The following is a 27039-nucleotide window of genomic DNA, read 5'->3' on the forward strand; positions in this document are numbered from 1 at the left end:
TGGCCAGTTTTTAGGAGATCGTTGGCCAGACACAAAGAAGTTACAGCCCATTCTCCCCCGTCCTGCTCTCCCAGTGCTTTCCATGTTCCATCACGAGCCAGCCAGCCCTTTAGCATCCATCTGTCCATCCTGGCTGTTGGTGCATGGGGTGGCGGGGACAGCTCGGCCCCGGCCAGCCCCCCAGGAGCTGCTGGAGAGACGGGCCCGGGCTCAGACCTTGGGTCGCCCCCGCCCCGCCAGGTCCGACGCCTCCCTGTACTGCGACGACGTGGACATCCGCTTCAGCAAGACCATGAACTCCTGCAAAGTGCTGCAGATCCGCTACGCCAGCGTGGAGCGGCTGCTGGAGCGGCTGACGGACCTGCGCTTCCTGAGCATCGACTTCCTCAACACCTTCCTGCACTCCTACCGCGTCTTCACCTCGGCCGTGGTCGTCCTGGACAAGCTCATCACCATCTACAAGAAGCCCATCAGCGCCATCCCCGCCAGGTGGGCACCCACCACCTGCCTCCCTCAACCACGCTCTCCCTCCCGGGGCCGCGGGGAGCCCCAGGCACCAGGAGGGGTGGGGGGCCTGGGGGTTCGAACCCCACACCTCTGATGTCAGGCCTTCGCAGGCAGCAGCTTCCCGAGGGCCATGCAAAAGCAGGACAGACCCCCCCATCCAGGACAGACCATTCAGACCCTTCCGGGGGGCCTCCCCCACAAACCCAGGGGACCCCAGGCCAGGCCAGGCTGACCCTTCCTTCTCCACTCTGCCCTCCCTCAGGTCACTGGAACTCCTGTTCGCCAGCGGCCAGAGCACCAAGCTCCTGTATGGGGAGCCCCCCAAGTCCCCCCGCGCCACCCGCAAATTCTCCTCACCGCCACCGCTGTCCCTCACCAAGACGTCCTCGCCCAGCCGCCGACGCAAGCTGTCCCTGAACATCCCCATCATCACGGGCGGCAAGGCCCTGGACCTGGCTGCGCTCGGCTGCAGCTCCAACGGCTGCACTGGCGTGTACTCAGCCATGTCGCCCTTCAGCAAGGCCGCGCTGGACACCAGCAAGCTGTACGTGTCCAGCAGCTTCGTCAACAAGATTGCAGACGAGGGAGAGGCAGCCGCCGAGAAGCCAGAAGAGCCCTCGGCCCTCAGCAAGCAGAGTGAGTGGACGGGAGGGAAGGCACAGGGGGTTCCCCAGGGCCCTGGGGGCGTCCATTCCTGCAGCGGACACAACTCGGCCAGGCCACAGTCCTCTCGGGTCTGGTTCCCACCCCCTACAGTCACAGTCGAACCGAGGAGCAGGGCCTGATGTAGAAACTGGACACGTTCTATGTTGGTGGGTTGCTCAGGGCCAAGGAGAATCAGGGCAGGCTTCCTGGAGGAGGCAGGCAATGTAGGTTGTCATGAGGGAGAGAGGACAATGTCTTAGACAGAGGGGTGGAGCGGGCGAGTCTGAGGCCCCGGGAGTCAGGCCTTGTATGTTCAGGACATGGGTGAAGGTGGTGCAAGGGGTGACCCTCCTGAGACCGCTCACCCTCTGAAGCCCCCCCCCCAAGTGTCCTGGGCCTGTGTCCAGCTGTGACTCAGCCCAGGCCAGCCCACACCCGGGGGCCCCAGCACTGTCCACTGGGGAGGGGGCCTCTGCAAAGACCATGAGCAGGGTGGGGATTTCTCCCTCGGAGCGGAGAAGAGGGAAGGTGGGATTCCCCCCGCAGAGGGCCCAGCTGAGAGACCATGGCAGGTCCCACATGGCACCTGGGACGTGCACACAGTGGAAAGTCACACGGCCAAAGCAACAGCCTGCAGAGAGCCCCAAACGCCAGCCTTCGGGACAGAACAGGAGGGGCCGTGAGGGCCCCGGGTGCCACCCATCACAGACCTGGAGCAGCTCGGGCTGTCACATTATCGTGCGACACAGATAATATGTCGTGGGCCCTGTGGCGTCCTCACACTCGGGCCCCTGAGCTGGCCTGCCGTGCACCAAAGTGTGTGCACACACACGTATGGGTGTTCTTTCCTGAAGAGAAGTCCCACCTTCCTTGGAGTCCTCAAAAGGGCCAAGTAGTTGGGGGAAACCAAGAGTCAGGGACACCTCATTTCCCACCAAGCTCTCCCCGGGCCAGAGCTGAACTTGTGATATCGTTCGTCACCCTTTCCCCAAGTGCATCGGCCACGAATCTCCCCCGATGAGGGAGACGTTAAGTGATTGCCCAAACTCAGGTGCACGGGGCCCACAGGTATCCCTGGGCAAACAAGGGCAGGTCCCAGAAGCCTGGGCGAAGCAAGCAGAGCCTTCCTGCCCACGCAGAGCACACGTCCACGCGTGGAAGGGCTGATGGGGCTGAATCCAGCGGTTCAACTTTCTCCCGTGGGTATATCCCAACCTTCCCCGGTTTGCACCAGTGAACCGGCGACCCTCTGAGAAATGTCAAATCACCTCCCTTCTCACCTCCCAGGCTCCGACGTCTCCGTGAGGGAGGAGTCGGACACGGACCCAAACCAGAGCGACGATGCGGACACAGAGACATCGCCCAGCAAATCTCCAACGACGCCGAAATTGGTCAAGAGCAAAAATTCCTCAGGTACAGCCAGAAGCGGCAGGCAGACCCCGCCCAGAGGGGCGGGGCTTGCGGGCAGGGAGGGGGGCGCTGAAACTCCCGCTGGGGGAGTGGGGGTGGCGTCCTGCTCTTACCCCACAAAGTCAGTCCCAGCTCGGACAGGATCCACGACACGCCAGGCCCAGGCCGGCACCGGGGCCAGCACCCTGGCCCACCCACAGGGGACCCAGGTTCAGAGGCACCTCCTGAGTGAGCTTCAGCTCTGCCTCTGGGCTCTGAATCACCCGGCAGCCCTGTCCAGGGGCCAGGTTACTCCCATTTTTTTTCAATTAATGGGAAAGACTGTGACAGGTGGTCTCAGGGTCCTGTCCTAAAGGGTCCGAGGACCCGTCCAGAGGCCCAGTCTGCACATGGGACCCAAAGGTGAGGGCCCCTGTTCCCCTGCACACAGAGTGCAGCCCTAACCCCAGCCCCCAGGGGCCCCCTAGCTGCTCAGACACAGGAGGCAGATCTCACCGAGCACAAAACCCCAGACCCCAGCTTAGTGGGTGCTCCTCGCAGCACGACCACTGCCCCAAGGGCCGGTCGCTCCCCACGCTTCCAAGATGGAGCTGCAGGGCCCCAGACTCAGCTCCTGCCACTGTCTCCACTGAACGTGATTGTGAATAGCGTTGATATTCCACAGCAGACGCGGGGCCTTTCTCGGGACACTAAACCTCCTTCCTCCTGTACTTCCACCCTTTGAGGTGGGTGCTCACATCCGCCTCCTCCAGAGCTCGCCCACCCAGGCTCAGAGAGGTTAGGTAACCATCCCAGGCCACACACCCAGCAGGGCTGGGTGCCCGCCACACCCCTGAGCCTGTCAGCATCCCCTGCGGGTAGTCAGACGCTGGGCGCCTGGTCTGTTCACTCTGAATGGACAAGGGTCACAAGCTCCCTGCTGTCTGGACCTGAAAGGTGACAGGGTTTGGGACAACAGAGAGACGCAGGGGTGGCTGGAGACCCCTCTCCAAGGCAGGAGAGTGGCAGGACCGTGTGCGTGCCTGCGGGAGAAGGCGGAGGGAGGCGGCACTGGGGGCGCGTCGGTGCGCAGGGACACACCCCCTCCGACAGGGCGGCCAGTTCTCGCGCCCTGGGACCCCGGGCTTCCCTTCCTCCGCAGAGTTTCCGCTCTTCTCCTACAACAACGGCGTCGTCAAGACGTCCTGTCGCGAGCTGGACAACAGCCGCAGCAGCCTGTCCGCGGCCTCCGCCTTCGCCATCGCGACCGCGGGCGCCAACGAGGGCACCCCGAACAAGGAGAAGTACCGGAGGATGTCCCTGGCCAGCGCAGGTGCGAGGGGGACTCCGCTCATGGCCTCCTGGAGGTCGGCCCGGCAGCAAGGGCGCCGGCGTCCTGGGCCCCCTGATGCTGTGCAGCCTTGGACCCTGCCCCCGGCAGTCCGGAGGCCCCTTCCTGCTTGCCCACGGAGCCTCGGTCACCCTCACCCGCACACACAGGTCCTGGGGTGGGGGCCCAGGGGCTGCCAGTCTGGGGGGTGGCCCGAATCTGTCCGCAGAGACAAGCGGGGTGCTGTGAGGGGCGGGAGGCTGGGGGGTGGACTCTGTCCTCCAGGTCGACAGACATGAGTGGCAGCCCAGCCCCCCAGGTCTGGGGTTTGAATGGAGGCAGGTCCAGCTCTGCTCCTTGTCCTCATGACCCTCTGCCCCCTGTCCCCTCCGCCAGCAGGGTTTCCCCCCGACCAGAGGAACGGAGACAAGGAGTTCGTGATCCGCCGGGCGGCCACCAACCGGGTCCTGAATGTGCTCCGGCACTGGGTGTCCAAGCACTCGCAGGTCGGTGCCAGCCGACAGGGTGGGAGGGGGGGTGGCAAACAGCCTCACACCCCCTGGGAGGGGACCAAGGACGTTCAGGGGGACAGGGGCTTCTGTCTGTCTGAGTACAAGGTAGGTTTGCACCTCCCAGGGCCTTGGGCAAGGCCCTGGCTCTCAGGTGTGGCCAGCAGAGCAGTGTGCCTTCCACCGGGAGGTCTCGGGGGCCCACGGGGGCCCTGCCAGGAGCCCGAGGAAAGAAAATGAGAGGGCGACCTCCCCGGGGGCAAAAGGGGGAACCGCGGTGTCCTCTCCTGGCCTGCGTCCGGACGCCTTTGGGCAGCTCGAACGGAGTGTCCTGTACACAGCCACCATCCCCTCCTCCTGCAGGACTTTGAGAGCAACAAGAAGCTCAAGCGCAAGGTGATTGGCTTCCTGGAGGAGGTCATGCGAGACCCAGAGCTCCTGACGCAGGAGCGGAAGGCGGCCGCCAACATCGTCAGGTACGGCGGCTAACCCCCATCCGTCCAGCTGTCCTAACAGCAGCCCCCAGCTGCCCCCTCCCTGGCCTTGAACAGACAGTGAGGCTGTGAACCATCTTAAACCGTCAAAGCTCAGTAAAGCGGAGCACTCAGTTCCTCAGACACAAGAGCCCCACGTGGCTGGCGGCGCCACACAGGTTGCACAGGTGAAGAACTCTGTCACCATGACGGGTTCCAGGCAGCACCGCTGGCCCACGTGCAGCGGCTCGGGGAATGCCCGTTGAGCTGAATCGAATGAAATTGTCCCCAAATCTGCACTCCTCCTCCTTCCCCAACAGCCCCACTGGGCGCAGGTCAGGGGTCAGGCAGCTGCATCTGAGTGGACTTTCCTCCACGCACAGTGAACAGTTCGCATTCCTGCTCTGCAGCGAGCTGCGGGGTCAGCTGCCACCACTTTGGGGGTTCAGTGAGAGCCAGGCATAAGGCCACTACCTACCCAGGGCTGGCTCAGGCGCAGGGGCCAGGGCTCGGGGTGTGGCCCGGCCCCAGCTGCCCCTCCCCAGCCCAAAGCGCTGTCTCCGACTCAGATCCTCAGCCAAACTCACCAGCCTTCCTCCAGCTCCCCGAGCTTGACCCCCACCCCGCCTGTCTCCCAGGTGTCCCCAGACTCCCCCATTCCTGTCACTCTGCTATCGAGGGGGGCCAGATGCAGACACGGGGAGCTCAGGAGGGGACCTCACCCCACCAGGAGAGGAGGTGAGGTACAGAGGGCACGGTCTCACTGTGCCTTCTGTCCCCAGGACTCTGACGCAGGAGGACCCGGGGGACAATCAGATCACGCTGGAGGAGGTCACGCAGATGGTGAGCCACGCTGGTCCTCCCCCCTCACTGGCTCCCAGGACCCCTGCCAGGCTGACGTGCTCACCCAGCACCAGCACCTGGGCCACTGGCTCCACAACAGCCGGACACTCTTCCCCACAAAGTGCCACTGCGCTGCCCAGCCAAGGGCCTGGGTGGGGGACGTCCAATGTGGAGGAGGCCCTGGGGGTCTCAGAGCGGAGCTGCTTGCTGGGAGGGGTTTCGAAAACCGCTCAGAAGCCCCGGCTGATGTGGCTCCATGGATTGAGCACCAGCCTGCAAACCAAAAGGTCACCGGTTCAATTCCCAGTCAGTGCACATCTGTGGGTTGCCGGCCAGGTCCCCAGTAGGGGACACGTGAGAGGCAACCACACACTGATGTTTCTCTCCCTCTCTTTCTCCCTCCACTCCCCTCTCTCTAAATACATAAAATCTTTAATAAAAAGGCTCACGAACCGCGGAAGAAGCTGTCCACCGGGCTCTGCTCCCCACCCTGGCCCGTGGCATCGCACCCCCCACACCCATGCTTGTTTCTGACACGTCCCCAGTGGACACAGGCCCCTCCCAGACCAGCACAGCCGTCCCTGGGCCCCTTTTCTTCAGCTCCCTGCAGCCCGCCCAAGGCCTCTGGGCCAGGGGCCCTGGCCTCTCTGTGCCCACCTGTCACAGGGACCTCGGGGCACACCTGACTAGTGTCCTGAAGATTTCCCCCATCACGGGACTTGGGTGGAGTCCTCCCATGGACCTCACTGTGACCAAGCACACAGTGACCCCGGGATGCTGGCCAGTCAGCTGTGGGCACAGACAGGACCTACCGATGTGTGGCTGTCACTCACCTCTGGGTGCCCCTTGTTCCGCTCACGGGCTGGTGGTGACAGCAGCTCCCTGACCAAATGGGTCCATGCCAGGCACAGGCCTGCAGCCCACAGGGCCAGGCCACGGTGGCTCCAGTGGCCTTCGTGCCCTGAACTCATCTCCCACCGGGTCTGCCAGGAAGTGGCCGCCCTCGGTCACATCTGTCCCCCTGCCACTCCCCACCCTGAAGTGGCCAGAACGCCGGCAGGCAGCCATAACATGGACTTTGCTGCCCCCAGGCCGCAGGCGTGAAGGCCGAGCCCTTTGAAAACCACTCGGCGCTGGAGATCGCGGAGCAGCTGACGCTGCTGGACCACCTGGTCTTCCGGAAGATCCCTTACGAGTGAGTGGGCGTGGGTGCCCGGCCCTCCCCGCTCCCGCCCTGCAGAAAGTCACGCCCCCAGGAAGCGTGACTCTGAAGCGAAGCCACCTAACCGCGCCTGCCGGGGTGCCCCCCCCCCACTTCCTGCAGGGAGTTCTTTGGGCAAGGCTGGATGAAGGTGGAGAAGAACGAACGGACCCCTTACATCATGAAGACCACCAAGCACTTCAACGACGTGAGTAACCACCGGGGTTTCCTTGGCAGGACCCTGAGGATCTCACCGGGGGTCTGGGGCTGTGGCTCCGTCCTGCTTTGTCTCACCCTTGGTTTCTCCTATCAAGGGGGCTGGCCCCAGGAGGAATCTGGGATTCCTGGGGGAGGGGGTGCCCCTCCAAGCAGCCTCCTGGAGAGTCCGTGGAAGGAGCTTGGGAGAGAGGAAGGGGGACCCCGTGCCCCTCAGTTTTAACCTCATCATGTATCCAAGGCAAGCACACTAGGCTGCAAAATGCCAGAATTCCCTCTCAACACTGCCATGACGCAGGAGCCCCTGAAATTCCTGCAGTTTCGGCCCGCAGTCCCAGTGCCTGAAAGTGAGGCTCCAACCCCCCCTTTCCTGCCCTTGCCTGTTTGGGGGGCGATGAGGCTGGGTTTGAGCCCAGGGTTTGCAGGGGTCCACAGGGTCCAGGGTCTGCCTCCTCCTGGACCCCCACCTGAAACGGCCTGGACTCACTGGTGAGGGGGCAGTAGGACTGGGTGCATCCCCCACTCCCAGAACCTGCCTCGGGAAACGGGAACTGCAGGGAACCAGGGGCCAGTCTTCCAGGGGGTGATTACACCTATTCCCTCTCTGGTCTTTGGCACCTGTGAGAACGGCCCCTTCGCTCAGTCCCGCCTGTAGCCCAGCACCAGGCAGCTCGTTCAAACCTCCCACCAGTCCGGAAGAGGAGGGCAGGTACCATGTTTTAGGAAACCAGGACCCCAAAGAGCTCATGGCTGAGAGGTCCTCGCTCCTGTCCGGGAGCGTAGGGCGCCCCCACTGCTGCACAGCCCCAGCTGTAAGAAAACACTCAGGGCTCCTGCCCCCTGACCGCCAGAGGGCGCCCGCTTCTCGATTCCTCTGAGCCTCCCACGGCTGGAAGCGGGAGCACAGCACCCACCTGTCCTCACCGCCCGGGGCCCAACCCCGTCAAGGGATGCCCCTCCCCGCTTCCACACACACCGATCCTGAGAGGGAACAAGGAGGACCCAGCCCCCATGACTAGCAGGAGCCAGTGACAATGGGCAAGGCAGGAGATCTAAGTCCTGCCACACCCCGACTATGGGCCCAGCAACAGCCCCAGGCAACAGCAGGAGGGCTCTCCCCGCCTGTCTGCCCACGGCCCACGGTGTGCGCAGGACTCAAGTTAGTAAAGACAGGCGCAGGGAGTGAGTGTTTATTGAAGGCTCACGCCGCACCACTAGGCAGCCTCCCGGTGTGTGCGCGCCCCCTGCGTGAAGAAGCCGCGGTGCACAAGGTTCGCCCGCATCCCCAGCAGGCGCCCCCTCCACAGGCAGGCGCTGCGCGGTCTCTGCAAAATCCCTCCGCCTCTCTCCTGGAACCGTGCTCCCTGGTCGCCCCGCGCGGCGCTTCTGTCCATTTCCCCAGCCCCTTCGGCTCTCAGCTCTTTGTCTTCCTGAATGGACCAGCGGGGACCTCCAGTGTCAGGGCCAGAACTGGGGCGAGGCGAGCAGGTACCCAGGGAGCAGAGATGAAGGAGCCGCCCCCTGGGGCCAGCTCCTGCCCCCGGGCCCCTCGAGTCCCGGCCCCTGAGACGGTGTCCCTGGGAAGGGGCGCCAGCGAATCCGATTCCTGGTCGAGAGAGGACGCATCTACTGCTTCTCCGTTTAAGATGCTGCTTGTCACGGATCGCTTCGGAAAAATGGCATTTTTATATTCCCCTTGGGGAGTGTGATGTTTTTCTTCATTATTCAAACTTTTGACTACTTTCAGTAACTGATTTTTGGGGTTTTTTTTTTTCTTTTTCATATACCATCCCACATAAATCCTCAGTAATTTACAGATTCCTGCTGGTATTTTGAAGATAATATTTCTCGTTGTATTTTCTAAATGGTACGCCTAATACAGAGACAAGCTTTTTATTTTTGTGCGCTGAGTCCTTAACCGGCCACCCTGACAAGCTCAAGCTCAGTTAGTTTTTCCTAAGCATTCTTCCAGGATTTTCTTTCTTTTCTTTTTCTTTTTTCTTCTTTCTTTCTTTCTTTCTTTCTCTCTCTCTCTATATATATATATATATATATTTCTCTATTTTCTTTGTCTATTTCTTTCTTTTCAGATTTTATTTATTTTTAGAGGGGAAGGGAAGGAGAGAGGGAAACATCGGTGTGTGGTTGCCTTTCGCACGCCCCCTACTGGGCACCTGGCCCACTGGTGACCCTTTGGTTCACAGGCTGGCGCTCAATCCACTGAGCCACACCAGCCGGGCTCTTTGGGGATTTTCAAACACGGGATTGGCTCACCAGCAAATAACGGCGACCAGTCACTTTTGCAATACTTAACTCCTCTTACCTTTCTCTCGTCTCATCGCACGGGCTCAAAGATCAGTAACCTGATCGCTTCGGAAATCATCCGCAGCGAGGACATCAGTGCGAGGGTGAGCGCCATCGAGAAGTGGGTGGCGGTGGCCGACATCTGCCGCTGCCTGCACAACTACAACGCGGTGCTGGAGATCACCTCCTCCATGAACCGCAGCGCCATCTTCCGGCTGAAGAAGACATGGCTCAAAGTCTCTAAGCAGGTGTGGGCGGGACGCTGGTGGGGCCCCCTACTGGGGCTGGGCGTCTGGGGCAGGGAGTCCGACGTGCTGGGGCCCTGGGCACTCAAAGGTGGGCAGAAGACAGGGTGAGGCCTGGCTCGGCTCCTCTTCTCCCTATAGCGCCTGGGACCCATGGGTCTGTGGATTCCCACTTGGATGATTAAGTACTTCTGAGTGGGAAGGGTGCTGGTCCCAACAATCTGCTCTTGTCCTTGGCACAAGCCTAGACCTGCAGGCGGCTGAGACGGTCGGTGGTCAGGGCACCCTGCCAGCCTCTCCCCTAGACTCTGATCTCCCCAGACCTCTGTCCACCAGAGCATCAGATGGTCCCCGCTCCCTGTCGGGTGGCTGGTGATCCCAAATGGCAGCTCGATCTTTATTCATTGAAAACATGATTCTGAAAAATGGCAGGAGCATTCTGCCTGGGGAAGGAAGTTCCCTGCACAGGGGGCCCCAGGGGGCAGTTCCTCCGAAAGGAGGGTCCAGTGGGGGACTTGGGCCACTTCCTGGGGCCCTTGGCAGGTGCCCCAGCCTGCATATCTGCAAGGGCCGGGCGGGGTGGCCTCCAAAGGCAGCAACGACGTATGTGGGCATCTCTTCTCCGGATTCCTAAATGTGGGTGGAGTCCTGACGAAGGACTGCGCAGGTGGGAGAAGACGGTGGCGCCCTCTGGGTGCAATTCCTTGACCGTGAATCCCCTATCGCTTTCTGGTCTGGGCGGGGCTCCCAAGGGCAACCCGTCACATCCTCCTCAGCCACCGGGTCTCAGGACCCCCTAAACGCAGGCCCCCACGCCTCCCTCCCGTGTTTGCAGAGCACAAGTGGGTGAACGTGGTTGCTCAAAGCCGGGACCCTCGGGAGTCTGTGGTCAAGGCTCCCACACTCAGGAAATGGCCTGAACCACCCACCCAGCGGGGGAACTCCGTGGTGGGCGGGCCATGTGCTAGTAAACGCTTCTAATTCCTTCCAGACCAAAGCTCTGATTGATAAGCTCCAAAAGCTTGTGTCCTCGGAGGGCAGATTTAAGAATCTGAGAGAGGCTCTAAAAAAGTAAGTGTGTCGTTCTGTAGCCGTCCGTTTTCACCTTGTAAGAACCGCATTCACACCCCCATCTGGCTGGAGCAGGAGGTCTGTCTGTCTGTGTGTCCATCTGTCTACCCCCAAGACTCCCCCTAGACGCCCCAGGGCGGGGCGGCTCTGTGCTCCATTGTCTGCAGAAGAGATGCAGAGTCTCCGTGGCCTCTCTCCCGGGACAGGCGCGGGAAGCACACGGGAGCCCCCTGGAAACCCAGCGGCTGTGCTGACCCCACCGCAAGCACCCGGTTCCTTGATTCTAAAATGCACGTTTGTGGACACTTTACTACTTCTGACACGGGGGGGGGGGGGGGGGGGGGGGGGAAGATATAGGTGTTTAAAGTTAACGAGTCTATTTAATGGGGTTGTGTTTACTTCTTTTCCTTGGGAATCAGTCATCAAAACAAAAGTGTCTTCACAGACAATGGCCTTTTAGAATCAAAGGAAGATTTTTACCTGTCACTGCCCCTTAAGGCCCACAGAGAGGTCCCCTCCCTGAGCCCGGCCCCAGCGTGCAGCCTGCCCGCCCCGCTGCTCCTCCACCCCGGACCCTGGGGGCTCAGACCGGGCCACTCCTTGTGGGGGTGGCCGTCCTGTACCCTGTAGGATGTTGAGTTGACCCCCTGACTCCACCCACAAGAGTGTCCCCGCCCTGCGTGGTGAGGACCAGAAAAGTCTCCAAACATTTCCAAGAGTGTGGGGCACGTGGACGTGCGCCCCACAGTCCCTGCCCCTCTGGCAACGCGGACACGGCGGGACCTTGGATCCTGGCTCCCCAGGGACCCCTGCCCACACAGGGCCTGGAGAGGGCCCGGTCCGCGCTCCGCCCGCCCTCCCACCCGCACGGGGGCGCTGACGCACCACGCCCCGCCCGTCCACCTTGTGCGCCCCTCCAGCGCCCTCTCGCGCGCCTGGTGTGCCCCCTGCAGCCTCCGTGTCCATGGCCTTGACCACCTCCACTCTGTTTGTGTCCTCAGACAGATGTTGCACCCATCTGTGCTGTCGGCGTCTCTCCCCTGCCCGGGCTGCCGCAGCCCCGCGGACTGTGCTTGTGCATTCACCACCTGTCCGTCCGCCCCCCGGGCGCCTCCATCTGCTTCCTCGTCCGCGCCGCCGCCACCACCACCACCGCCGCCACGGCCTCCGTGGCCCCATTCTGTCTGAGTCCCCATCCTGACTGTCCTCCCTCCCTCAGGGCACCCGCGGGCCCGTGTAAGTGCCTTTCCCAGACGCCGCTGTCCCTGCCGCGCGGGACGGACGGGGCCTGTGGGCGCTCGCCCTGGGGGCTGAGACCGTGAGCCAAGGGTCCTCGCCTGGAAGAGACGCCGGCCCAGCCGGACAGAGGAGGGAGAGAGAGGCCGGGGCACTTGGGGCCGGCGCTCCTGCACCCGGGGCATTATCACCCAGAGCGTGTGCTGTGGGCACTGGCGTGTCCCAGCAGGCAGGGGACAGTGGGCACTGGGTGCGAGGCATGGTTGCGCCCCACCCGGACAGGGGCTCCCACGTGGAGCCTCGGCGCCAGTTCCTCTGTCCCAGCCGCTTGTCGGGCCTTCCTTACAACCGTCAGCCTTGCAGCTGCACCCGGGCTACTGGGCTACGGAACAAACAGGCTTACTGCCTGTACCAACCAAGGCTGCGCCCCACGTCCTCCCTCCCTCTCTCCCCCACCCCCTCTTTTAAATAGAGAAGCACCTCATCTTCTGTCCTCACTGCCCATGTGACACCCATGACGCTGTCCCCTCCTCTCGCCTCTGGGTGATCAGAACCTTCCCACAGGCCGGTGCAACAAAGTCTGGCTGAGAGAACCACATGTAACAGTCGGTCCCCGGCTCTTTGGGGGTTGCTTCCAGGTGCGCCCGCGTCTCAGTTCAGCCCAGCGCACATTTGCACATCTGCACTTTTTCAATCTTTTTTACTATTTTTTATCTGCATTTTTTTCAGTTTGAGTAAGAAATGGTCTGACAAGGCAAGGGAAGCCATGCCCCTTTGTCCCCTGAATTCAGAATGGGGAACAGCCAGGGAGGAGATGCCGGTGGGCCACAGGCCTTCCTCACACACCCTGGCCGGTCCTCTGCTAACGAGACAACTGATCAGTTAGTGTCCAGGTGACAAAAGCAAGACAGGGCCCTGAACCCCTCTCCGCTGTGGACTCATGGTCTTTTTTCCTTGTTTTTTTTCTCAAAACCTGAGCACCTAATTTTCTTGCCACGGCACCAAAACCTTAAGGCCTGGCGGCAGGGGTGGCAGCCACCACTGCCCAGCCCCAGGCACCCCCTGAGAGGGTGAGGAGACCCCTACTGGCTCCAGGGACTTGGGAGAGACAGTGGCCCGCCCCGCAGCTGGGGCAGAACTGAGGGAAGACATGAAGAGACAGAGGAGACTGCTGTCCCCCTTCCTGGGCTTCCTGGAGGTGCTGCTCAGGCCTCACCAGGAGCTTCTCGGCAGAGAGAAACTTGACGTTTGGGGGCTCCAACCAGCACAGGCGAGGCCCTCTAAAAACCAGAGCACTCTCTAGAACGGGGCAGGCACTGCTCTGTTTCCCGAAACGTCGGCTACAGGCATGAGAGGGGTCTGCCGGAGGAGGAAGCCACCCCGTATCGGGGCTCACCCCCAGCTGCCTGCCTGCCCGCCCCGCCCCACCCCCAACACCCACATGGAGGGTCCACGCGGAGGGCGCTGTGCCCACAGACAGGAGCAACCCTTTCCCACAGGGGCTCAGTGCGGGTTGGCCAGTCCCCTGCCGTGGAGGCCTTCAGGGGCCGTGGGCCAGCCCTCTCTGCCCGGGCCGACCACTGCTGTGGCAACCCCACACGCCGGCTTGGCTTTGAGTTGGATTGGGCAGGTGTGTGCACGCGCCAGATGTGCTGTTCCCTAGACCCCTCCCGGAGCCCCTCGCTCTGAAGACGGTCAGCAGGGACAGAGTTAGCGACAGGGGCGGAAGAAACAGGAAAACCAGGCGACCCCCCTGAGGTGCTCCCTGGTCCGGGCGGTGAGGGACCCTCAAAGCCTTCAGTCACGCTCAGTCCCCCGGGGTCAGGGGTCCCGGGAGCCCTCCCAGTGGTGGCTGCTTAGGGCCGCCCTCCCACAGGCACCTGCTGTAGCTCCCCCACCCCACCCCCCATTGCCCCGTCTCTGATCCGTGAGCTGTGTGTCTCTGTCAGACACACGCGCTGCGGGCCGGGCACAGTAAGATGCAATGAAAGCCAGGCCTGCCCACGACCTGCGTGACCCTGGTTTTTTTTCTTTCTTCCCTTTTTTTTTTTTTTTTGATCAAAACCCACAATTAAATCATTCTATTCGACAGCGTGACCCTGTATAAAAATGCTCATGTGCGTGACAGGAACAGAAGTCTCCCAAAGCAGCATATGCCTTCTGTCCACGCCACAATGACCTTGGATACTTTCTCTTCAATCCTGCCTCTTTAAGAAGAAAAAAATGTTTTTAATCCGGTCAACACCCACTACAATAGTTCAACACCCATAAACAGTGCTGTTCCGAAAAATCACCAGGGCCTCCGCTCCCCAAACTCTAAGGCTGCTCCTCGCAACCGGGACGAACCGATAGCACCTGGGTTTACTTAACAGCTTCCTTTACACTGGACTCACTCTTTCCCCAAAATAAACTTCAACAGGAAAGAAAACTTCCCGTTTAAAGGGAAGCCAGCCTGTGTTCCACAGATACAACATTACCATAAAAAAGTTCAGTGGAAACAGAATGTTGTTCAGTTCTGGCTGGATCCTGCCCTGGGCAACATTCCGGTCCTGAGACCCGTTGCTGTTTGTTCAGAAAGAAAAACACCCAGGGCAGAAAATGCCGAGCACTGGGAAGCAGCAAAGCCAGACCGCCCTGCAGAATCCTTAGCACAGGGCAGGTTGAGACCCAGTGTTTATACCATAGGAATCGAGGTTATTTAATACTGCATCTGGGCACCCCTAAAATCCAATGCCAGACCTCTGAAAATTGTCTGAGCCTCAGTTCTAGGATACAAAGGGGACGTGAGGACCAGAGAGGGCAAGGACAGGCCTGGGGTCACACAGCAAGCAGGTGAGGGCTGGCGGCCACAGGAGACCCAGGTGAGACGGGTTAGCAATGTGGGCACAGTGTAAGCCTGCGAGAAGCTGCAGAGCCCTGTGTGAGGAACGCCCAAGGGTGCTGTATGCACCTGCCCCAGAATCGAGCCCTTAGCAGCTCCCCAGCCAGAGGCCCAATGGGGGAGGCAGGGCCGTCCGGCTTTGCAGTTCCATCTCCCAGAAACAGGGTCCCCTAGAGTCGCCAGTCATGGAAGCCACCACCGAGCAGCCACGTCAGGCAGGTGATCTCAGAGGACAGGGGCTCCCGCTGGGCCCCCCCCCCGCCCAGTGCTGGGTGGCAGGCAATGCCCACGGGGCCGAAGGAGACTGGCAGGAACAGCGTGGGCGCTGCAAAGCCCTCCAGGACACGATTCCCGGGCAGGTCTGGGTGGACAGCGTCCCAGGCGGGACAGAGAGGAGAGGGGACGGGTGTTGTGTGCTGGGACAGGCTCCCGGTTCTAAGTGAAAACTTGTCACTGCCCTTTGCTCCCAAGCTGCGACCCGCCCTGTGTCCCTTACCTGGGCATGTACCTCACCGACCTGGCCTTCATCGAGGAGGGGACGCCCAACTACACGGAGGACGGCCTGGTCAACTTCTCCAAGATGAGAATGGTGCGTTTCCCACAGCTCCCCGGGGTGGGGCCCTGGTCTGGGAGGGCCCACCCGTGTGAGAGCCATAACGCCACCTCTAGGGTGAGAACAGCGGCTCTGGCCACGGGAGCCAGCCTCGCTGCTCCTCCTCCCGTGATGCCTGCCGTCTGAAGGGCAGGCTAAAAGGCCAGAACCAGCCCCCTTCCCCCACTCACCCCTCAGAGCCTCGGCCAGAACCCCCCTCGCTGCCTCCAAAGCCCAGACCTCTGTTCACACCCATTGCAACGCCAGCTTCTCACCGCCCCGGCCCCTCCTCCCTTCAGCTGCAGAGCCTCTGCTTGTCCCATCTTCCCACCTGTTTTCTGTAACAGATGGCATTTCTCTGGCATACGCAGGGTGGGAGCCCCCGTGCTGGCCCCAGGGGGCACCCGAGAGGCCCAGCTGCCTTTCACCTCTGCGGGGGGCCTGGGTGCCTCCCAGGAGCGGGCCGCCACCCCTGTGTCCTGCAGAGTGGGGCTGCCGGTGCGGAGAGAAACCTGCCTTTACCCAGAGCTCCCTTCCTCCCCACAGATATCCCACATTATCCGGGAGATCCGCCAGTTTCAACAAACTGCCTACAAAATAGAGCACCAAGCAAAGGTAAGCTGGGGTGGGGGGGACGGCAGGGTCCCAGTGCTTTTGCGCGCCCGCCCCGCCAGAGGCGCCCTCCCTGCTCTGTGACCGGAACCTGGCTCGCAGCTGAGAGCCACGCGAGGGAAGAAAACGCCGTGGCCTAACCCGGCAGTTGCCAGCCTCTTCCCTCTCACTGCTGTCAACTCATTACTAGAATTCTGCAGCACACCACAAAATATATTCCATTCTTTGCCGACATGACCCAAAAAATAGGTATCGTTTTGAGTCATGCGCACCAGATGGCTGTTGCTGCGTTGGCCGAATAGTGCTTTCTCTATTGTTGCCACATGGGTCCCCCCGAGCACGCCAGGTTCCCGGGAGACCCCCGTGTCCCCAGTCAGAGCGGGATGGGGGTCCCGTGACCCCGCCATGCCCTTCTCTCTCCTCCTCTCTCAGGTGACCCAGTATTTACTGGACCAGTCTTTTGTGATGGACGAGGAAAGCCTCTATGAGTCTTCCCTCCGGTTAGAACCCAAGCTGCCCACCTGAAGCCGCGCGGCCCAGATCCGGCCGCTCCCCAGAGACTCGCTGTAGGATTCTGTACATACTCGTGCGGTTTCTGTGGATTTCCTTGTTTCACACGTGCTTCTCCAAGAACACAAACCCACTCTTGTTCTTAGATTCCCGTAGAGCCAGACTAGGACTCTGCGCCAGTCCTGATGTCGTGTCCCCCACCCGGTGCCCCCGAAACACACCCCCATCTCCCCCTGCGCCTGGTTCCTGACACTGTCTCCTCGTCTGTCCAGCCCGGCCCCTCGCTCTTCCCGAAGGGCAGGCAGAACCGTGCATCCACGACTCTTAGGAGAAGTCCTGCTTCTGTCATCCCCCAGCCCAGGCCCCGGGCCGAGTGGCCTCCCTCCCAGCATGTCCCATTAGTTGTTAAAACTGGGTGGGGGGGGTGGGGGAGGCGGGAGGGGGAGCCACACACCCTGACGTCCTGCCAGTTCCCAGAGCAGCTTTGCCAGCCAAGATCGCAGGTCTCAGAGCTCCCCCGTCCCCGGGGCACGCCCTCGGACAACCGCACTAATGCTGTGCTCCGGGCCCCAGAGAGGGGGGTGGCGTCGGGGCCACCACGTCGTCCTCGCTGCGGGACTGACACCAGATCGGCCGCAGGAGCAGCAGCGCCTCTGTCCGTTGTAGCGGACGAGGCCTCGGAAGGCGCCAAGGACAACCAAATCGCCACACCGAGCCGCCCCGTGTAAGCCGGGAACACAAACCGAGGTCACTCGCCCCCTCTCCGACGCCTGCCGGTCCCTCCCAGCTTACGTTGAGATGCTATGCCGCGTGAACACAGTGCCACACTGTAGAGTTTAGGACACCCACCACCGCGTGTTTGTACTGCAGTCACTGTAGTCCTGTCTCCGCGCCCTCTAGCGGGAAGGTAGTGCGGTAGCGCTTATTCTGTGAATACCACGCCTATTTTTTACACTGTACAGCCCGGCGTCGCAGGTGAGCCCCGCGTGGCAGGCATGCTTCACCCCCACGCGGACCTCTTCCGCCGTCAGCAATACCTAGTGGTATGAGAATTCTATCTCCAGTCCCAGACTATTTCGACTTACAGCTTGTTTTGGGGGGAGGAAAAAGAAGTTTCCATTTTTGTAACAATATATGTTTCCTGATTACCTCTTGCTAATAAATCTATTCTATCTCAGGGTGAACAGTGGGTTTGGATGGGTTTCATTTCTATTGTTCGAGGGACGTGGAATGAGCACTTGGTCCCTGTCGGGCCCGGGGTTGGGACCCGAGACCTGGAGTGACAAGCACACAATCCTGGCTTTGTGGGGATGCGCGGTCTCCTGAGGGAGCTGGCTGGTGTCACTTACGTGTTGTAGCAGGAAAGAATCACGCCAGAAACTAATGGCTTCAGATGACAACTATTAGCCCTGGTTAGTGTGGCTCAGTGGATTGAGCACCAGCCTGTGAATCAAGGGGTCACCCGTTCGATTCCCAGTCAGGGCACGTGCCTGGGTTGTGGGCCAGGTCCCCAGTAGGGGGCGCACAAGAGGCAACCACACATTGATGTTTCTCTCCCTCTTTCTCCCTCCCTTCCCCTCTCTACAAATAAATAAGTTTAAAAAAAATGATGATGACTATTACCTCTCACAGTTTGAGGTGTCCACAGGCCCCAGCTGCCACATCTTGGTTGGGCCCTCTCATGAGTTTAGGTCACACAGCAGCTGGAGCTGGGGTCATCCGAAGCCCGACTGGACCGGTTGCCCACGCTGGCACCCCACGTGCACAGACGTTGCCGTCGGGTGGGCGGAGCTGGAACTGAGGACCTGAGCATGGGCGGGTGGTGACCTCAGCCTTGGCTCCTCCACCAGGGGTGGCAGAGACTCAGGTGGAAGCTGCCAGACCTCAGAATTCCCAGAACATCACTCCCACTGCTGGCATAGTGACAATAGCATTCTAGGGTGTTGATCTTTTTAAATCCTCACCGGAGGCCACATTTTTTTACTTTGAAGAGAGAGGAAGGGGAAGAGCGAGGGAGAGAAACCTTGACTGGTTGCCTCCGGTACGCGACCCCCAATCCCACATTTCTTTGGTGTACAAGACGATGCTCCAACCCATGGAGCCACTCGGGCCAGGGCCTAATGCAACGATTTTTATAAAGTCAAAATTGATGTAAAAATCTACCATGAACAAGTTGTCAAAATCTTCACTAAAGACAGGCTCAGGGCTCCTGATCCTTCTTGCAGCCTCGGCTTCCTGCCTCTTCTGCGAGAACCAGAGGCTGCAGTTCAGAGAAAGAGGAGAGAGCCCAGCTGTGGCCGAGGGCCGATTCATGCGCAGAGGCGGTCAGCATGGCTGGCCTCTAGGCCTGTTTGATCTGGCTGGTTGACCGTTGTGGCTGTCTCTTACCCACAAGAGGAGACTGGCCCAGGCCCACAGTGTCCTCCAGAGTAAGTGGGTTCTCGGTGGCAAGTGGTGCCGCCTGCTGGCACCTGGCCTGCACCTCACAGGCTTCTTGCTCACACCCTGTGTTTACTGGCCGAGGCCTCTTTCCTAACAGTGGCCCCGTGGAGGCCTGGATGGCTGCGGGGGCAGGAGGGCCAGGCTGTTGCTGTCACGGGAGTTTGAAGGTGCCGCCCAGGCATGTGTGAGGCTTCATGTGCAAAGCCGGGCAACTCACGCCAGCCCCATTCCTGAGCTCCTGACCTCTGGGAGCTCAAGCCCCAAGGAGGCGTAGACTCCCACCCAGCAGTGCTCTCTGGGATGCAGACCTCTGTGGGGGCGACTTTCCTCGCAAGTCCCCCCAGCCACCATGGAGGAGAGTAAACATGACTGAGACATGATCTGCTTAGGGAGGAGAGGTGGCCATTTTCCCAGAGGAAAAAGGCTTGAGCAGTGGCCAATTTCTCAGGGGAAAAAGGCACTGAGTCCCTTCCTCCAAAGGCTTTTATTGGGTTGTAATACACAGGAATACAGGGCAGCGAGGATCAAACAGTAGATAACATTTCAAAGAAATCTGAGGGCTTAATCTGAGTCAGAGTCTGTCAGGAACAGAGTTTTAGGGTTTCGTGCTTGAACCCTTAACATATGAATGAAAGTAGCAGAGCAGATTTCACAGGTTTATCAGCAAGTCTTTGTGATTCCAGATTTTCCCCCAGGGCACACTCTGGCAAAGCAAGGAGCTGCACCTCTCCCCATCAGGTATTCAGGCTTAAGGGGATTAGAGCCAGAAAGCGCTTCTCCCAGAGGACATGGGGACTCAGGCTTTGTCAAAGCCAAGGGGCGAGAGTCCATTGCTCCCTCTTTGTCGCAGCCCCCCCCCCAGTCCTTCCATGATGGCCTCCTAAGTGGTCGTGTCTGGGCTGGGTTGCCCCTCCTCTGAGGGGTCTTACCTGTCAAGGACTTCCGACCATGCTTTGGGGGCAGGGAGAGGAAACTGAGGCAGCATTTGCTACCAGAGATAAGCTTTGTCTCCTGTGGCTCGCATTCCAGAGTTTACTGATTCATCCTTAACAACAGGGGGTAGAGTTACAATTCCTGAAACCAGGCAGAGCGGTCCACAACAGACCCCTGGGGCCGATGACCCAGAAGCCACTCCCACGTGGGTGCCCTGTGGCCACCTCAGCCTCAGCTGCAGCACGCTGACCTCATCAGGGCCCTGCCCTATTGCCCAAGCCAGGGATCCAGAGGTCGCCGTGGCTCCCACTGCCAGAGGGTCACCAGGTCCATCCGGTCATCGTGCTAATTACCTTTGCAGCCAAGTGACCGCGCCTCACTGGCTCTGCCACCACCCTGCACCCACAGGCCTCCAACTTTGGGCTGGCAGGACCCTCTGCCTATGCTCTTAAAAACGATTGAGAAGCCCACAGAAAAACCCAGGTACATGGGCTGTATCGGTCAATACAATTATATTACTGAATCGTGTGCTCAAAATTAAAACCAGGGGAAACTTTTCAAATGACTACTAATTCACTTAAAAATCACAGTAACACCAGCGATCCCTCTTTGGGGTATATGAGGTTAAAAGACCATGTACAAACTGGGTTAAAAAAAAAGTCTTTGCAAATCATGTATCTGAAGAGAGTTTAGTATCCAAAAGTATTTGTAAATTCTTACAACTCAATAACAAGCCAATTTTGATTACAGGCAAAGGACTTAATAGATAATTTCTCCCAAGAGATAGGTACACATGGCCTGTAAGCACGTGAAAAGATGTGCAGCATTAGTGGCCATGAAGAAATGCAAATCACCTGGCTGGTGTAGCTCAGTGGATTGCAAACTACAGACTCACCAGTTGGATTCCCAGTCAGGGCACATGCCTGGCGTGCGGAGCCAGGTCCCCAGTAGGGGGCGCATGACAGGCTACCACACACGGATGTTTCTCCCCCTCTTCTCCCTCCCTTCTCTCTAAAAATAAATAAATAAAATACTTCAAAAGATAAATAAATGTGATCCTTTTCCATGAAAAGTCCAAGAAAAGCAGATAAGTGGGGGAGTGGCAACTTCAAGGGTGTGGGGTGCTGTTCGGGGTGACTCACGTTGAGCAGTAAGCAGAGGCGGATTTGCCCAAGACTGGGAATGTTCTCAGTGCCCCAGAGCCATGCGCTCCAAAACGGTTCATTGCACGTCATGTGAAATGCATCTAAAAAAAAAACCCCAAAACGGAAGGAACCGAAGGTAAGTGCGTGCTCACTGAGAAGTGCTGTCTCGGATGGGGCAGCTCTGAATTGTACCCTTCAGAGTGGTTACTTGTGCGTTCTGCAGCTCTCACTCCAGTTTTAAATAAACAGTCATAAAAGGGGGGCTGGCCAGAGGAAGTGCCTCAAAGTGGGCAGCGGCGGGGAGTAAAGGCAGCCGGGGCAGCTGGCCCAGAGGAGGGGGAGGGGTGTCCAAGGTGAAGAGGAGTCAGAGCGAGGGCTCCCCTCAGGGGGCAGGGGCAGGTGGGAGGGGCCAGTGGGCCCGGTGGCTGCGCAGGAGCCACTCAGAGGTGTCAGGAAACAGCCTGATGGTGAAACCGCCAGGGCTCCTTGCCCCTTATCAGCCCCTATCGCCTCACATGCCCTGATGCTCGTTAACCCGGCAATTACGACCCACACTCGAGCCAAGTGACTCATGACCCAGAAACAGCGAGGCCCATTTCTGAGGGCGGAGGGGAGGTCAGGACATTCTGCTCACCTGGGGCAGGGTGTGGGCTCCGCTGCAGCCCTCACCGGCAGGCTCTGCCTCTTCTGGGACCGGCACCCCAGTACCCGTGGCTCCACTGCCCTCCACTCTTCCTGCATCGCCTGCAAAGCCTCCCGCCCACCCTCTCATGTGCCTTTCCAGAGGCCCCTCCAGGCACCCACAGGCGTCCTCAGGAGCAGACACAGCACCAGGGCACGGCTCCCATCCAGCACCGTCACCTCCAATCCCTCGGGCCCCTCAGCATCACACTCGGAGTAACTAGTTGTGGAGGAGAACAGCCACTGCCTCCAGCTCCGTGGTCCTTGTGGGAGTCAGGTTCTGCTCTGGACACAAGCTTTAGTGAAAATTGCTAGTGCTCTCACCCCGTTTCTCCGAGAAGAGCTAGGAAACCTCATCTTCAAAATATCCAGCTACCAGGACAGCCCGGGCACTGAGTATAGGGAGCCAATCAGCATGGCCGGTGGCCGGTGTAACCCAGTATTGATCCGGAAAACCGATCAATGTGAGGCAGCACGCAGGACCCAGGTGTGCAAATTGGCTTTTTCGTGGGAAATCAGGCCTGGGTTGTGCCTAGGCTGCTGCGAGCATTGCTGTTGCTAAAACTCCCTCAGCCCGAGTTGAGGCTGCAGATGTTGAATGTATATCTCTGAAGGAACTCCTTAAAGTCTGTGCTAAGACGTCCCAAGGACGAAATGTAACCAAATCAATCATGTTTATCGTTGCCTTGCATTTGCAACATTTTTTTCTTTTCTTTCTTTTTGTTGTTATCTGTAAGAAGTAATCACTTAACGTAAATCTAGAAATAATGAGAACCTTCTCTGATGTTATGGGACTAGAAAGCAGTAAAAGCCTGTCCAGGCAAGGGTTGGGGCGCTCTCCCCTTGAGGGAAAAAGTGGCCGTGCCGTCCCTTTTTCTCCACAGGACTCGGTTGTCCGTGTGAATTTGTGTACCGCATCCACGACACACAGACTCCGGCAGGCCGGGGCCTGCATCACCTGAGCACTTGGACCGACAGCCCGCGGGGCACAACCCGGCTAAAAACAGGCAGCCCCGCAGCACACACACCCTCCTGCGCAGCCCGGGACAAAGCGTGACACAGGGCCGTGCAGGGGGTGAACTCGGAGGGGCAGGAAGGAGAGCGAGGACAAGGCGGCAGGTCAGGGGTGGAGGGGGAGCTGTGCCGGGGAATGCGGAGCACACCTGCGGGCCGGTCGGCGGTGAGGTGGTGTGGGCATGTGGGCCAGGGGCATGTCATAGAGGGTCTTCAGTGACAGATCAAGACCCCTCCAGCATTCACCACCTTTCCGACTCTACAAACTCTGGTTAATCATCTCTACATCCGCCTGCCCAGCCTTCCACCCACCCATCCATCCGTCCATCCATCCATCCTCCCACCTGTTCATCCATCCATCCTTCCATCCATCTATTGGTCTATTTTTTTCCTATCGATCTATCCATCTCTTCACCCACCCCATCCAGTCTCCCATGTACTCATTCAGCCATAAAGCCCTTGCCCACATAGCCAGGGACTGCTCCTGGTCCCCATTCACCCACACGCGCCCCCTACAGACAGTCACCAAGAAAACACTTAACCAGTCCTCTGACCGCCTGCTATGTAGAACCAGCACGCCGGTGTGGGCCAAGTCCCATCACTAACCAGCGGGCTGACCAAACTTCCCAAGCCTCAGTTTCTTCATCTAGAAAATGGCTATGTGTGTACTCAAAGGGCTGTTGTGGTCACTGAATGACAAAGCTCCTGCCAATGGTAGCTATTATATCACATTGCTGCTATTATTGTTTATTATTATTATTATTATTATTATTATATTATTATTATATTATTACTATTGCAAGATGCTAAGGGAGGAGTCCAGAAATGAAGCTCTGAGGGCCCCAGCTCGTCTGCTCAGATGTTGACTCCGGCAGGTGATGTGGAGAGCCAGTTAAACCTGTAGGCGTCAGTTGGGGTGTGGTAAAGTTGTTTTGGGGGGCGGGCAGAGCAGCAAATGTAGCCTAAAGGAAAAGAATTAGTGGAGTTAAGGCAGGCAGCTGTCAGGAGAGTCGCCGCCTCAGAGCCAGAGCCGTGGCTGGCCAGGCACCTGACCCCTGCTCCACCCCAGGGAGCCCAGGGCCTGGAGGTCGGGAAGGTGGGCAGGGCTCGGGTTCACCTTCATCCACCTGGTCCCCTGGTGCAGGGGCCTACTTTTTCAGAGAACTTGGGACTCTACTGGCCAAAGGTTCAAACCCCAGCCCTCATCACTGAGGTGCCTAAGTCACTTCATCTATATAAAGAGGCTAAACAGTGAGAATTAAGAGAATCTATGTGTGCCCTGGCTGGTGTGGCTCAGTGGACTGAGCACCGCCCTGCGAACCAAAGGGCCGCCAGTTCAATTCCCAGTCAGGGTACATGCCTGGGTTGCAGGTCAGGTCCCCAGTAGGGGGCGTGTGAGAGGCAACCACACATTGATGTTTCTCTCCCTCTCTTTCTCCCACCCTCTCCTCTTCAAAAATTTTAAAAAATATCTTTAAAAAGAGAGAGAGTCTATTCCTGCAAGGCACCGTGCGCCAGGAGATGAATCTAAGACATCCCTAAAGGAGGTGAGGGCTCCTGAGCATAAGGATAAGAACTGCTCTCTCTCCTCAGTCCCCCAGACTCCAGAAGCGCAGAAATGTCCCAGCCTCCCCAGTGCCCTGCAGCCTGAGAGTGCAGACAGCTGTGGGGGCAACTTTGCCCACAACCTCCCACCCCCCGTCCACCACGGATGAAAGTAAACACTACCAAGACATGATCTGCTTGGGGAGGAAAGGTGGCCAGTCCCTCAGACGGGAAGGGCCCAGAGCCCCCTGCTCAATGGGCTTTTACTGGGTTTGTTTGCACAAGAATACGGGTAAGAATCAAACAGTAGATATCAGTCAAAGAACTGTGAGGGCTTACTCTCAGTCAGGGTCAGATAACTAATGAGCCATAAAACTTTGAGGAACAAACTTCTTGCTTGGACCCTTATCATTTAAATGAGAGCCTTCTAAACAAAGCAGGTTTCACAGGATTTTACATATTCTTTCTTAGGCCTGACTTACCCTGGATACCCGCCCTTTCCGGCACAGGGCTGCACCACCTTCCTCATCATAGGTTTTCAGGCTTACATGGATTAGAGCCAGGCAGCATTTCTCTCAGACTGAAATGGGGACTCGGGCTATGTCACAATAGCAAGGGGGACGAGGGTCCATCGCTCCCTCTTTGTCACAGCCCGGAGTCCTTCCACGATGGCCTCCCAAGTGATCATATCTGGCCTAGGTTGCCCCACTCTGAGGGGTCATACCCACCATGGACATCAACCATGCTTTGGGGGCAGGGGAAGAAGCAGAAGCAGCGCTTGCTGCCAGAGACAACCTTTGTCTCCTGTGGCCCGAATTCCGGAGGTCGCTCACTTAGCCATGGGGGGCAGTTACAATTCCTGAAGCCAGGCAGGGCGGTTCCCAGCAGACAGCCCCGGGTCACCAGAGGCACCCATCAACTACGACTGCGTAACAAATCACTACAAATTTAGCAACTTAACACAAAGCTCTTATCTTACGGTCCTGGAGGTCAGAAGTCCACGTGGGTGTGTCTGGGTCCTCAGCTCCAGGTCTCACTCTGGAGGCCACAGGATTGAACTGTTTCCAAGCTTATTCAGGTTGCTGGTGGAATTCAGTTGCACACAGTTGTGGGACCGAGGTCTCCGTGTCCTGGCCGGCTGTTGACCAAGGTTGCTCTCAGAGTCTGGGGTCACCTGTGTGCCTTGGCTCATGGCCCTGTCAAAGCCGGGTGGCGTTCTTCTCACGGTCCAAAGCTCTCTGACTTCCCTTCCACCTCATCTCACTCTTCTCCCTTCCTCTTCTGCCTTGAAGGAGTCCCCCGCCCCTGGGTGACTGATTGCACCAGGCCCCTCAGATACTCCAGGTAATTTATTACGGGGAGCTGATTCAAAGCTTTAATCCCATCTGCAAAATCCCTTCCCAGCAGGGTCTTGTTCAGGCCGCCACTCCTCAGGCCGCCAGAATTGGCAGCAGGTTCGGTGGCCCTCACACACCTGAAGGACAGGACACCTGCAGAATGGTGCACCCTTATCCCAAGGCCGGTGACTTAACTTCCCAAACAGCAACCACGCAGGGTCTTTCCTGAGACATTGGGCTCCAAGGGCACCCAAGGCAGGTCCCACAGGCTCTGCCCAGCAAAAGGGCAGATGACCGACTGCGGTAGGTCAACCAGGGTTCAGACTCCCACGAACACCGACTGGAGTTACCATCAACCTGTGGAGCCTCAGTTTCCCCACCTGAGCTCAACCGCATGCAGCCTTGCAGGGTGATATAAGTGAAGGGCTGTCCTCTCTGGGAGCTGACCCAAAGCCAGTGGGTCTGAATCTCCCACCTTCCCACAAAGCCACGGCTGGCTGGGCACGCTTCCTTCATCTGAAATGTTCCTGTTGTATGTGTGTGTGTTATCTCACATCCGGCATCTTATAGAGCACACTGAAGCCAAAAAAGTCGGCCTTCCTGCTGCCCGTCACTACCAGAACCAATAAGCAGGGACAAGGACTGAATCTTTATGGGTGCTTTGTTCAGCGGTGGTCTGGGAAGACAGCAGGTTTTGTAGTCTAAAAATTGTCTTTGGAATAAAGGTTAATCAGGTCACAGTTGCAGTCTGGAGATTTTCCTTTAAAAAAAAAAGATTTTATTTTTTTATTTTTAGGGAAAGGAGAAGGGAGGGAGAGAAAGATAAATGTGTGGTTGCCTCTTGTGTGTCCCTCACTGGGGACCTGGTCTGCAATCCGGGCATGTGCCCTGACTGGGAATCAAACCAGCGATCCTTTGGTTCACAGGCTGGGCCTCCAGCCACTGAGCCACACCAGCCAGGGCTTCGTACTATTTCTTCATCTGCTTCACCAACCACCCCCATCCGTCAGTCACAGACTCCCTGAGGCACAAAGATTGAATGGCTTCTCTGCCACAGCAGGTCACGAATTCCAGCTCCTGGAATACTAGCTTTCCACAGGCATTGATCACTTAAGCCCCTCGACTATAACTACAGCTAAAACCTTTAATGCTTGAATCCCCCTATCAATATGCCTCCTTTCCCCAGAATGCAAAATAGAGAAAATGACCCTACAGCTGCTAACAGGACTTTCTCAGCATTAAGACTAAGATACTTGTTTGGTATGTTTTTTTTTTTTTGTAGGGGGGACGAAACTCATAAAGACAGCTGTCACCCCTACCCTAGGGACATCCTTCTACCCTGCCACGTGGTTAGTGAGCACCTGAGTTGGGGGCTCTG

The 27039-nt window shown here is 58.6% G+C and overlaps 1 protein-coding gene across 2 annotated transcripts in view; it reads left to right on the forward strand.

Annotated features, from left to right (window-relative positions):
* The window catches only part of RASGRF1 (Ras protein specific guanine nucleotide releasing factor 1), a 51279-nt gene extending 34337 nt beyond the window's left edge, over positions 1 to 16942 (forward strand). Inside the window, exons 14-27 of one of the 2 annotated variants that reach the window (XM_037155929.2) lie at positions 241 to 489; positions 770 to 1143; positions 2440 to 2565; positions 3704 to 3874; positions 4271 to 4377; positions 4744 to 4856; positions 5636 to 5696; positions 6788 to 6891; positions 7021 to 7105; positions 9468 to 9665; positions 10654 to 10733; positions 15322 to 15439; positions 15989 to 16057; positions 16487 to 16942. In XM_037155929.2, the coding sequence (XP_037011824.2) occupies positions 241 to 489; positions 770 to 1143; positions 2440 to 2565; positions 3704 to 3874; positions 4271 to 4377; positions 4744 to 4856; positions 5636 to 5696; positions 6788 to 6891; positions 7021 to 7105; positions 9468 to 9665; positions 10654 to 10733; positions 15322 to 15439; positions 15989 to 16057; positions 16487 to 16579 (1948 nt within the window). In that variant the 3' untranslated portion in view covers positions 16580 to 16942. Of the gene's footprint in view, positions 1 to 240; positions 490 to 769; positions 1144 to 2439; positions 2566 to 3703; positions 3875 to 4270; positions 4378 to 4743; positions 4857 to 5635; positions 5697 to 6787; positions 6892 to 7020; positions 7106 to 9467; positions 9666 to 10653; positions 10734 to 15321; positions 15440 to 15988; positions 16058 to 16486 lie in introns of those variants that run through there. The other variant, XM_053658989.1, reaches the window with a different exon arrangement.
* The last annotated feature ends 10097 nt before the right edge of the window (positions 16943 to 27039 follow it).

Source organism: Artibeus jamaicensis, unplaced genomic scaffold (assembly GCF_021234435.1).
Source record: "Artibeus jamaicensis isolate MK-2021 breed Jamaican fruit bat unplaced genomic scaffold, CSHL_Jam_final scaffold_612, whole genome shotgun sequence".
Taxonomy (NCBI): Eukaryota; Metazoa; Chordata; class Mammalia; order Chiroptera; family Phyllostomidae; genus Artibeus; species Artibeus jamaicensis.